The sequence below is a fragment of the Solanum verrucosum genome, unplaced genomic scaffold (assembly GCF_900185275.1).
Source record: "Solanum verrucosum unplaced genomic scaffold, falcon-dt-bn FXZP01000230.1, whole genome shotgun sequence".
Taxonomy (NCBI): Eukaryota; Viridiplantae; Streptophyta; class Magnoliopsida; order Solanales; family Solanaceae; genus Solanum; species Solanum verrucosum.
This window is the reverse complement of record NW_026019954.1, coordinates 65,132-77,428: the sequence shown is the minus strand read 5'-3', so window position 1 is coordinate 77,428 and position 12,297 is coordinate 65,132. Positions and strand designations below refer to the sequence as shown.

Sequence of the window (12,297 nt, the reverse complement as noted above, 5' to 3'; positions counted from 1 at the left end):
GGCAAATCCGTCAGTATGCAATCTCCAGTTCGAAAAAAGTTATTTCCAAAAGTGGGAAGTTCATATTAAAATTAGGAGCAGCCACGCGTTAGCAATCTATACGAATGAAGAAACTTTTCGTACGAGTCTGACCTTTTATTAAACCATCTGACAAATTAAAATCTTCCATGTGGCAAAAGCACACAAAACCACTATTGGTTTTTTATAAACCCGAGGTATAATAGCGGTTTTCTGAAACGCCCTAATACCCCCACCCCCGTTTAACCCCCAATCCCAACCCCAACCCCAACCCCAACGCGTTTCACCTTTTTTCATATATAGACACACTTTCCTTATATGGGCAAATTCAATCAGAAAAAAACTGAACCCAAAACGACGATTGCGAAGTCTCCTTTTGTCTTTTCCATCAACAGCAACTTTTTTTTCCCTTTTTCTCGAAAAATTCCTCCACTGATTTGTTCTTCTGCTTCTTCTCGTGAATTCAATTTCTCTGGTAAGTGTAAACATACATTTTTTTTTTTGGTTATTTGTTTTTTGTTTTCGCATAATTGAGGAATTGAATATGTAGCACGCAGTTGTTGTGTGTAATTGTAGCTAGCTAATTTTGTGTATTTGTAGAGAGAGAGAGAGTGTGTGTGTGAGATCGGCGATGGGGAGAGGAAAGATAGTGATAAGGAGGATCGATAATTCGACGAGCAGGCAAGTGACGTTCTCGAAGAGGAGAAATGGATTGTTGAAGAAGGCGAAGGAGCTAGCGATTCTGTGCGATGCGGAGGCCGGAGTCATTATCTTCTCCAGTACTGGAAAACTCTATGAATATTCAAACACCAGGTGATTTTCGCTATTTACGAGTATTTTTTTTTTGTATCTATAGATTATCAATTTATGAATTTTTCAGAAGTTTTAGTTTCATGTTTTAGTTATGTGTATTAACGAGATCTGTGTGCTAAATAGTTCAATTTTGTAAGTTTGACTTGGATAATGTGGTATTATAGATGCTAATATAGTGTAAAATAAATTCTTCTAGCTAGTGAAGTTCAAATCTACTAAGTAGGATGAGCTCATCTATGTGAAGGTCGAAATGCTTTGTTTACTCTTTTTTCGCTCGAAATTGTGCTTCATTTTATTGCACGCTTTCTGTTTGTTATAATGTCGCTCAGTTTGTTTAATGACTGTGTTGTATGAGCTCACTGGGTGAGAAAATGTGTGGATAGTGAGTTCCGCTTAAGCTAAGTGAATGTATAGAATGAGGCTAGCTGGTGTTAGTTATGTCAGTAGTGCATTGAGAGAGTACTATTGCTATTGAACTTTCTTACTGGTTTTTATGGGCTAATTGCTTGGGGTTCTGTTCATGACAACTTTGATGTATGATTTGAGGTTAGCTGGACTTGGCGAAACTTCGATATAGTGTAATATATTGAGCATATAGTTGTATGCACACCCACTAAAATGATCAATGCTAGAAAATTTTTCATGAAATAATGAACAGAACAAAGACAGCTTCTCATTGTTAATCTTGTCTATGCATAGAAGCACATTGGTCGAGTTTCATAAAAGTGTGCTTAAAGACTAGCACCATATGAACGTAAGGGCTAGCAGTAACTCATGCAGTAGAGATGCATACTCATCATACAATGTGTATAATTATTTGGCTTCTTTTCATTCACATCCTAAAACTACACCTAATGGGCGGACAGTTATTTAAAAAACAAGAGTTTTTGGTTGACAGAAGTTAATGAGATGCATGCTGGAATATATCATGGGCCTTTGATGATATTATTACAAGGCACATTGAGGTATATATAGGTGACCAACGGCACTTCTAGATTCAATAGTGCATGTCTGGGTAGATTTGTCGATCTCCCTAGAGTAAGCTCTCCCATCTCACAATTGAAACCATTCAGTTTGTGTAATGTGACAAATAAGATTTATTTCAAAGATTTTGTCTATCAAAATGACCCCCATTTTACGCAAGCTCATCTCTGAGAATCATGTTGGGTTTGTAAGGGGAAGACTGATAATTTGAAATGTCTTATTAACCCAAGAAATCATAGATGGAAAGGAACACAATAAAGGAGGTATTATTGTCACAGGCTCTCCTGGACCTTCTTTATTAGCTGTTGTTGATTTATCGACAAATTGTTGTCAAGAAACTCTTATTTAGTCATCATAAAGGGTACAACAGATGACTTCTTTAACTTCCCTAGGGGAGTTAAATAAGGGGACTCTTTATCTACTGTTTCTTTATCATAGCTGCAGAAGCCCTTTATAAAGCTTTCAATCAACTTAATAACAAGAGCAGTTATAATGGCTTCTTCTACATATAAGCAGTCAGGGATCAAGAATTAACCATTTTTATTGTGCTGGTGATCTAATTTTATTCACTCCTAGGGATAAGAGGTCAGTCAAGATGGTCATGAAGGTGCTTAAAGATAATCAAGATATTTCATGGCAAGAAATTAACATATAGCAGACTAATTTCGATACGTATGACTACGAAGACAGAAGAAGTATAGGAAGATTGAGGACATGGTCTGGTTACAAACATTCAAAGTTCTCGTTTTCCCTATACAGTGTAGGAAGAAAGTGGCCTATATTACTGACATGGAAATCAAAGTTTTGAACAAGGCTGGTGACTGGCAAGGTAAGCTGCTGTCACGGGGAAAAAGCAATCATCATTAAGCATGTTTTACAATCCGAGACACTTCACTTGCTTGTTGCCATCACCCCTTTAATTACCGTGCTCATTAAGATAGAAACTTGCTTTTCTAATTTCTTTTGCAGTATGAAAGAAAGCAATATCATTGAGCTCATGAGATTAAACGTGTTATCCTTATGAGGAAGAGAAAGGTGGGATGGGGTAGGGCGAATTGGTTTTAAGATATTCATTCCTTATTTTCAGCTAAGAGATGGTGGAGATTAAGAATAGAAGACAACCTTGTTAAAAAAGTAAATTGGATTTATCCCAGCTACATGAATTTACTTAGTTCATGTATTAGGAATTCAATGTTAAGATACATGTATGCTTTCATTCATGAATTAGGGAACAAGAAAAACTTAGAACTAGTCATGATACATGTACTTGAATAGGTACATGTTATAAGAATTCCTATAAATATCTAGCTATGATAAGCTAAAATGTAAGATAAGTTGGTGGAAGAAAATATTCCCCACTTATCTTCAAAGAGAATGATTGATTATGTAAGTCAAGTTGAGTGGAACAAAGAAGAATTGTTGCCTCACTTGTGTTCAAGAAAGAATTTGAATGATTGTGAGTGTTTCTCCAACCCATTTTTCAACATTTGTTATCAGAGCTACTTGTCCTGAGGGGTTATGAAAAAACTTCTTACATGCTAGATGAATGGAGATGGAGTAAAATGATTCTGTTGTATAAGAACAAACTTGATATTTAAAATTGCAATAACTACAGGAATATCAAACTACTATATATGTTACACTAATGAAAGTTTGTGAGAGGATGGTAGAGATGAGAATAAGGAGGAATATGTCTATTTTCGAGAATCAATTTGGATTCATACCAAGACAATCAACTATAAAATTTATCCATCTTTTAAGGAGATCGCTGGAGCATTATAGAAATAAGAAAAAAGACTAACTTATGGTGTTCACTGATCTTAAAAAGGCACATCCCAAAGTCCTAAGGGAGGTTATTTGGAGATCATGATTGGAGTCTTGAAATGTACATGTGGCATACATTAGAGCGATTAAGGGCATATATGAGGAGACTTTGAATACTTCCTAGTCTTAATGCGATTTCATCAAGAATATCAACTCTTAGCTCATTTTTATTTGCCTTGGTGATGGAAGAACTGACACAACATATTCAAGAGGAGGTACCATGTTGCATATTTTTTGCAAACATAGTATTGATTGACAAGACATGTCGTAGCTAACATTAGATCAGAGTTCTAAAACCCTAGAGACTTAAAGTTTAAGGTTTAGTAGGATTAAAACAGAGTACTTCAAGTGCAGGTTCAGTGACGTAACAAATGAGACAAATATGGAAGTGAGGATGACTTATAAGTCATCACTAATAGATAAGACTTTAAGTATCTTAGGACAATAATCTAAGGAAGTGGGGAGATAGACAACAATGCACGTGCATTGGAGAAGTGTAGATGAAATGAAGGCTCGCATCCGATGTCTTATGTGATAAGAATGTGCCACCCAAATTTAAAGGTAAGTTGTACAGAGTTGTTAGACCAATTATGTTGTATAAGACAGAGCGTTGACCTGTCAAAACTCACATAAGATGAATGTAGTAGAAATGAGGAGGCTTAGCATGGGCTTAGCATGTACAGACATTTTAGTAGACAAAATGAGAAAAACGAGACTAAGATAACTTTACTATATTTATTTTAATACTTCTCTTTTCTTGGTATTTTTATTAGAGCTTCTTTCACTCATCAATGACGGATTATAATCTAAAAATGGGGAACTTGAGCTCGTGGTCTCTCCATAAAATTAGGTATATATATATAACGGAAAATGGTCAAAATTGCCCCTGAACTATGTGAGATAGACCACTTATACCCATCCGTTACATTTTGAGCTCAAAAATACCCTCATTGTTATCTCTAGAGACCACAAATACCCCTCAAAAGTTTACTAGCCAAATTTTTAATGACATGGCAAGCCATGTGTGACTGGTCCTTCCACCTAAGCTGCCAACTAGGATTACGACTAACTTTTTTTTAAATCTAAATCTCCTAAAATTGTATTAATCCAACAAAAAAACAAGAACAAAGTTAATATTATCGAGTCGTAAATTTCCCCTCATACATACAGAAGATACAAGTATGTTATACAAAAAATCATCCTATCAAGTTAGATATTTTATATATTAGTTATTTATCAAGTGGAAATATACTTGGTTAATAGTTAAACTACGATGAAAAAATAACTTTTAACGGCAATAAATATAAATATTAATAAAGAGTGGTAAATATTTATGTAATTAAAAATAAAAGGTTTTTAATTAAAAATATAAATATTTTTATGTAATTAAAAATAAAAGATTTATTTCTAATTTTAGAAGGATTTCTAATTGTTGGAATTCCTAGTTGACAGCTTAGGTAGAGAGATCAGTCCCACATGGCTTGCCATGTCATTAACAATTTGGGTTGTTAACTTTTGAGGGATATTTGTGGTCTCTAGGAATAATAGTGGGGGTATTTTTTATCTCAAAATGTAACTGAGGGTATAAGTGGTCTATTTCGCATAGTTCAGGGGCAATTTTGACCCTTTTCCACATATATAATTGATATAATATTATTTATTGACACCCATGAACAAAAAAGGCTAAATGGTGCATTTTTTCAAAGTGCACCCATATTCTAAAAATTCTAGATTCGCTTCTGCTTTCACTCTTGTATTTTGCAAACCTGTTTTAAAATGCTTTTCTTGAATTGAGTGTCTATTGAAAACAACCTGTCTACCTCAGATTCCACTTATGAATTCATACTGCATATGTTGTAAGGTTCTCTCATGTGATAATATTTGACAAGAATAGAAAAGTGTAGTGGTGTTAAGGTAAATACTTACCGCGTTTGGTGGTAATATCAAAACAATTCAAATTATTGGGTCAAGTTTAGAATTGGACCTAAGATGGATTGATCTTGACATTTTATCCCCATAGGAGAAGTCTTACAAAAAAGGCTTCTATAAAGGGTGGTCTTGATTTTTTTTAGTACCATTGAACAATTATTTTTAAAAAATAGCCCCCGTTTCAGAAAATTATAACTTTTGCCTCGTAAGGCATCATGTTAGGAGATTTTAAGCCATTGAACTTGCTAAATTGATCAGATGTTTTGCCTTATAGGCAAAAGTAAAAATTTAGATATGTTCCCCATTACATATTTATCAAAATAGTTAACCTGTTCAATTGACCAAAAGTTGTCTTATATAAGGAAAAGTTGGAATTTAATTAGATATGGTGCCACAAGATATAAAGGAGTCGGACATTTTACGATAGCAAACTTGCTCAATTGATAAAAACTAGATAAAATTTAGAACTTCTGCATATTGCCCATCAATATAAGCTCTATCTTTTGCCGATAAGACATGCCCAAACGTGAATACATCTTGAAGCCACAGGTAGAACTACTTCAATTGACCAGAAGTTCTACCTTAACAGGCAAAGGTTAGGAACTATTACTAATGTCTGATGACCAACATAAATTATTTCCAGCAAATATTTTCAAGTTTAGTTTTAAAATAAAATTATCAAGCGGAATTATAATTTTTTTTGAGACAAAAAAACCCAAAACTGGACACTTTGTGGAACACTTTATTGTTCCTTTTGTTGATTTTGTGTAACAATATTTCCTTCTACTTCGTTATAAAAAAGCCTGACTCATTAAAACTTGTCATTTCCTTAAACTCATTTCTACATTTGGATTTTGGATCAATATAATTAATACTTGTCATTTTGTTCCCTTAACGACATATTTTGTATACAATTTTTTTTTGACATGTTTAAAACCACACGTGTCATAATGTTTGCCCAGTAAAAAAAAAAGGTAGTGCTATTACAGAGACAGCGATTTAGCTTCACTGCAAACCGTAGTGCTTCTATAGGAAGTAATTCCTAGCTTGTCTGCCTTGAAAGCTAAGTCAAACAAAGGAGAAACAGTAAAATGTATTATATTATCATGCATCCTATATCCATATTGTTTTGCAAGTTGATCCGCCACCTCATTTTGTTTCTTGTAGTTGCGTTCAATCAAAGGTTCTCTTAGTTGGTTCAGCAAAGACCTGGAACCATGAACAATGTCGGAACAATTTAAGTTATTGTCGCGGAGGAACAATGTAAGAGAGATACGTGGGAGCATCGACTCTTTTATGGATGATAGGGCAACAAAAACCTTTTGTTCATTTGACTGTATGTTTGCACTAACATTTATAGAGGAAGGTATCAAATATTATAAACTTCAGTACGAAGGTAGTGCTGGGTGCCACATTTACAATTTGAAAAAAAGAAAAGAAAAAGTGTATCCTTGATTCTTCCTACAAGGATTCTAGAACTTAAAACTTCTAAACAACATTCGAATTATTTGCAAGATTTTCGTTACACCAAAACAGAAAAATAAAATATCATTCATCCATCCCCCACTTTAATATGAACTTCTGCTTTGAAAGGTCATAGACCTATGACTGTTCTCCATACACATATGTTCCATTTTCATACTTCACGTTGATGACCCTCATTGATAGAGTTTGTTCTCCTAGATCATACCTCCATAATTATTCACTTTTCATTTAGTAAACTTGAATTATGTTCGCTTTAAATTTTTTATGCCCAAGCCCCCTTCCATTCACTAGATTAAAACACCTCTCATCTCTATCTCCTTGCCATATAAAGTTCCTTATTAAAGCATCAATCTTCTTTTCAATTTTTACTGGTATATTTGGCAGATAGCATGATTAGTTAACAATGTACTTGACTCATTAACCATCAATATTTCATGTTGCATCCATTATCTATCTACCAATGAGTGTCTTATCAGTTTGTCCATTTTTTTGAGTCTCTAGTTAGCAGCTTAGAGTACCAGAAGTTATGCCCTAAAGGACGTGTGGGAGCTGTCATTAGCGTGAAAATAGTTGCAGGAATTGTTTCCCACAACAATGAGTTTACACCAAGGAGAATGAGCCCCCTAGTCTAGACAAGTTAGCAAATGCAATACAACATGAAGTTGCATGATGTATGCTGTTTGCTAATGATTTGTGTTAATTGACAAATCTAGCAAGGGTGTCAAACCAAAAGCTTGGCTTATGGAGAAAAACTTTAGAAAGTAAGGGTTTTTTTTTTTTTGAAAGGTAACATTTACTTCTATATATCCACAGGTATACTACATCAAAGAGTAGTTCCCCTCCAAAAATTTATACTTACAACAGCCCTAAGATCTTATAATTACAGCCAGTCAATAACATTAGAAACATCTTTAGAATTTCCTATTACTACTTGCTTACACCAAAAATAATAAAGACCTAGGCAGTTTATCTTTATCTTCTGAATATTGTTGTTCTTTCCTTCAAAACATCTTTGATTCCTTTCATTCCAAATTGTCCACCAAATGTATGCTGGGACAATCCTCCATCTCTCCTCCTTTTTTCCTGCATTTCCATCACTATTCCAGCGTTTTAGAACTTTTGTGATTCTCCACTTGATCTTCCTCTTGTGAATGAACATCTGCCATAATTGATATGTCCATTTGCAGTGTAAAAAGAGATGGTTACCTGTTCTTCGCATAAATAACATCTAGAGCAAAGGTTGTGTTTCCTCTTGTTCAAATTTTCGTGTGTCAAGACTTCCTCCCCAAAAGCCATGTAAAATAATTCACCTTGTATGGGATTTTTGTTCTCCAGATCATTCTCCAAGGCCATCCTGCTTGCTGCTCTTCAATAGGTCTCAATTCTCGATATGCAGATCTTACAGTTAACTCTTCCTTTCTCTCCCCTTTCCATATCAGTCTATCTTGCTCATCTATTAGATTGGTAGCCCTAGCCATTGTGTCATGAAATCTTGCTATGGATGTTATTTCCCAGTCATTTAAGTTTCTTCTCAGATGTAAATTCCACCCTTGTCCTGTCCATAAGTCTGCCACTGATGCTTCATGTGCTTGACTTAGACTATGTAGCTCAGGGAATGCTTGTTTGAGTGTCTCCTGTCCGCACCAGATGTCATTCCAGAATGCCACTTTTTCTCCATTACCAACCTTACATTTTGTTCTATCTTTGACCAGTAGCTATAAGTTCCTGATTGATCTCCATACACTACAATCATAAGGCCTGGTCACCCCCTCTGTCATCCACTTGTCCTCCATGCCATATTTTGCTGTTATTTACTTCCTTCCATAGAGATACTTTTGGTGAGGCAAATTTCCACAACCATTTCATCATCAAGCTCTTATTCTGCGCACTCAGATCTCTAATGTTGAGTCCACCCCCTCTCTTGCTAACTAGCAACTCCTCCCATTTGACCAAATGATACTTCTACTTATCTTCACTGCCTTTCCATAGAAAGTTCCTCCTAATTGCATCTAACCTCTTGGTTACTTTGGCTGGTATAGGGAATGTTGACATCATGTATGATGTCAAGGCATCCAGGACATTGTTAACTAGAGTTAGTCTGCCACCTGAGGATAGATATTGACACTTCCAGTTCACGAGCTTCCTTTCACACTTTTCAATTACACCACTCCATATTCCACTTGATTTGCTCTTTGCCCCCAAAGGCATTCCTAAGTAGGTTGTTGGTAGTTCACCTACTTTCCCTCCAAGCTTGTAAGCTAAGTCCTCAATATTTGGTATTGTGTTTACTGGGTAAATGAAACTCTTGTTCCAGTTTATGTGCAAACCTGACACAGCCTCAATTACAAATGAAATTGTTACTCATTAAAGTCGGATGGTTGAAATGAAGAAGTGCTACCATGTGACATGTGATAGAAGGATGCCTACCAAATTGAAAGTTAAAAAGTATATAGAACAACTATAAGACGTACAATGTTATATGGTGGTTGAATGTTGGGTCGCTAAAGATACAATCCAAGTTCACTTGAGATGGTTTGAACATGTTTTACAAATGCACTAATTCGTTGGTGTGAAACAATAGTAAGTGAAAGTGTTGAAAAGAGATGGGCAAATCTAAAATGACATGGAAGAAAGTCCCGAAAGACCTATAAATGCATGGTGTTAATGCAGACTTAGCTAACGATTAGGCATAGTAGAAGAAAAAGATCTATAGAGGTGATAAGCTATTAGTTGAGAATAGATTTTAGACTTGTTAGATAACTTCTAATATTATTATTATTATTATCATCATTATATATCCATAAACAGCCTCTTAGGGAACTTTCACAAAAATAAATTATTGCATGTACCCAACATCCCAAAACAGGGGTAACCCAATACTGTCCTCCAGTTGTACAGAAAGAAGTCTGAAATAGCAAATCACCCAAGAAATTTGCTGCTCCAACCGTTTCGTGCAGCAATCTTGATTGCCAGCATGTCCATTCTTGTCTAAACATATTTGCTCTATCATCATCTCATGAAGCATTTCTCATTTAGTCATTACCTACTGATGGCTAACAACTTGCTATTGTTGACATGTCATTGTTGTTGTTAGTATTATTTTATCTACTACCATTCTACAACTAAACAATTTGTTTTTAATTTTATGGGAGAAGAGAGGGCAAGAAAAGTTTGACCCAAGAAATTGGAGTCCTCTTTGGTTTTTATCATATTCAATAATCGGATCCCAATACTAACCTTATTTACCCCAACCACCTACTGCTAGTTCCTTAACTCGCAGTAAGCGTTATGCATCTTTTCTCTAGTATGCATTTATGTTATACTAGTCACGTAATTCTCTTCTTTATCTGTTTTTTTTTTTTGAGTGAGGTGGGTGGGTTGAAGGTATTCCAAGGAGTCTTATTTTGAAAACTAAGACGGGTCAACAGAATGGAGTTTGGATAGACAATATGATTTAGTAAGGGAAAACTTGAACATTTGGGTTTTCATCCTGAAATATCCCCTTGTTATTCTTTGTCTGAAGTCAGGTTGTATGTTTCAACATTCAATAACTAGTATAGAATTGAGAAGCAACAGAGACAATGCCTACAGAAATAACGTGTGATGAAGATAACACACTTAGATATATTCATTAGAGCATGTTCACCATATCTCTCTTGTTTTGCTTTAATATTAAGCATGAAGGCAACAGCCACAACTAATGAGTATTTCATACCTTGGTGATTGGTACATGAAAGTAGAGTAAAAGGAGCAAAACAGACTTCAGTGACATACCTTAAAGACAGTACCATTCACTTTGTAAACGTTTTGTGTGCTATCACTCCCAAGTCCATTCAACTGACAAACATAGAAAAAGGAATCAAATACCAGAATTGCAGCCATCAGATTAATAAGAGGCTGCAAAAGATATTACCTGCATTGTTCTATTTACGTCCTTTCTTATAAGTAGATAATAAAGACACTTCTGAATATATTTACTTTGACAGCATGAAGTCAGTGATTGAAAGATACAACAAAACAAAGGAGGAGAATCATCAATTGGCAACTCCAACTTCTGAGGTTAGGGTAAGTTTCACTGGTTAATTTGCAGTCAACTAATCAAAGAAAAATATGCATAGCTAAGCTTTCTATCATAACCACTTCATGTTGTTGGACATACTCTAGGAAATACCAAGGGACTTGTTGAGTAATTGAGGCATAGAATTAACAACCTAAAATCTCAGGTTCAAGGCCTTCTATAACACATAATATACGCATATCTACTCAACCATGGTGAGCTGATTTCTGGACATCTGTAAGGTAGGCTGCAGCAAGCTTTTTGGTGAGATAGTCAAGGTGCGAGCAAATTGATCCAGACACCACTCTAATAAGTAAAAATTCTGTTCAAAGTTAACAGAATAATTAAATGGTAGAGAATATTTTAGTGATTATATTATAGATGAAAGTTAAGAGGATCATTAAGAATTATATGGAAAATATTCTTAGTGATTATATGATAAATATAGGAAACCATATAAACAAAAAAACTTCCCTCATACAAGCATCCCTCTTGATATTACCAACCAGTGCCAACAAGAATATCTTTTCATCTTCTTCTCCTACTTATTGGGCGTATTAGGCTTCTAGGAAATTTGTAGAAACCTAAGTGAATATACATTTGGAGATTTTATTACTCATCTCTTTCTGATTGATCATTCTAGGAAGTACCATTCTTACTTCCAGCGATCATTTAGGCAGCACTGTGCTTTTTCAGGAGCCATAACTCTTTCCAGAGAACATTTTGAGGCACCACACTGATGTATTTCAGGCAACCATCTATTCCTAGAGATTTGTGTCACCATATCACTTCTCCCTAAAATTAGAAAAAACATTTCCCTATGGGCTGTAAGGACACTTCTTTGGCTACATCGACAACAGTCTGTGAGAAAGAATAAGACCTTTTACGGCAAATGTCACTATTCCAGCAACTCATTTCAGATGACTGTCAATTATTCTGGTGAGTTCTAGTACAAGGTGGCATGTAATCCTAACATTGTTTTTGATAAGTATAATTTATTCATAGAAACAGCAACAATCAAGTATTAAACCTGTAACAGAAGTTTGACTCAACTCCTATCCAAGATACAAGGAGTCTATATGAAGTGCAAAAGTGTTATCAAGATAATTTTTACTGAGAATTATTCTAAAGGTTTATACTATAGTCTAGAGAACTATTAATTACTATGTCAAAATTGAAATCCTCAA

The 12,297-nt window shown here is 35.0% G+C and overlaps 1 protein-coding gene and 1 long non-coding RNA gene across 4 annotated transcripts in view; one reads left to right on the top strand and one right to left on the bottom strand.

Moving 5' to 3' along the window:
• The first annotated feature begins 355 nt into the window (after positions 1-355).
• Positions 356-12,297, top strand: part of LOC125814235 (MADS-box transcription factor 23-like) — a 19,412-nt gene continuing 7,470 nt past the window's right edge. Inside the window, exons 1-3 of one of the 3 annotated variants that reach the window (XM_049493696.1) lie at positions 356-499; positions 619-831; positions 11,040-11,118. In XM_049493696.1, the coding sequence (XP_049349653.1) occupies positions 650-831; positions 11,040-11,118 (261 nt within the window). In that variant the 5' untranslated portion in view covers positions 356-499; positions 619-649. The remainder of the gene's footprint in view (positions 500-618; positions 832-11,039; positions 11,119-12,297) is intronic. The other 2 variants (XM_049493694.1, XM_049493695.1) reach the window with 2 other exon arrangements.
• Positions 6,492-12,297, bottom strand: part of LOC125814237 (uncharacterized) — a 27,688-nt gene continuing 21,882 nt past the window's right edge. The window contains exons 5-6 of the long non-coding RNA XR_007442112.1: positions 10,828-10,890; positions 6,492-6,777 (exon numbers count right to left, since the gene is read on the bottom strand). This is a non-coding gene — a long non-coding RNA (uncharacterized LOC125814237). The remainder of the gene's footprint in view (positions 6,778-10,827; positions 10,891-12,297) is intronic.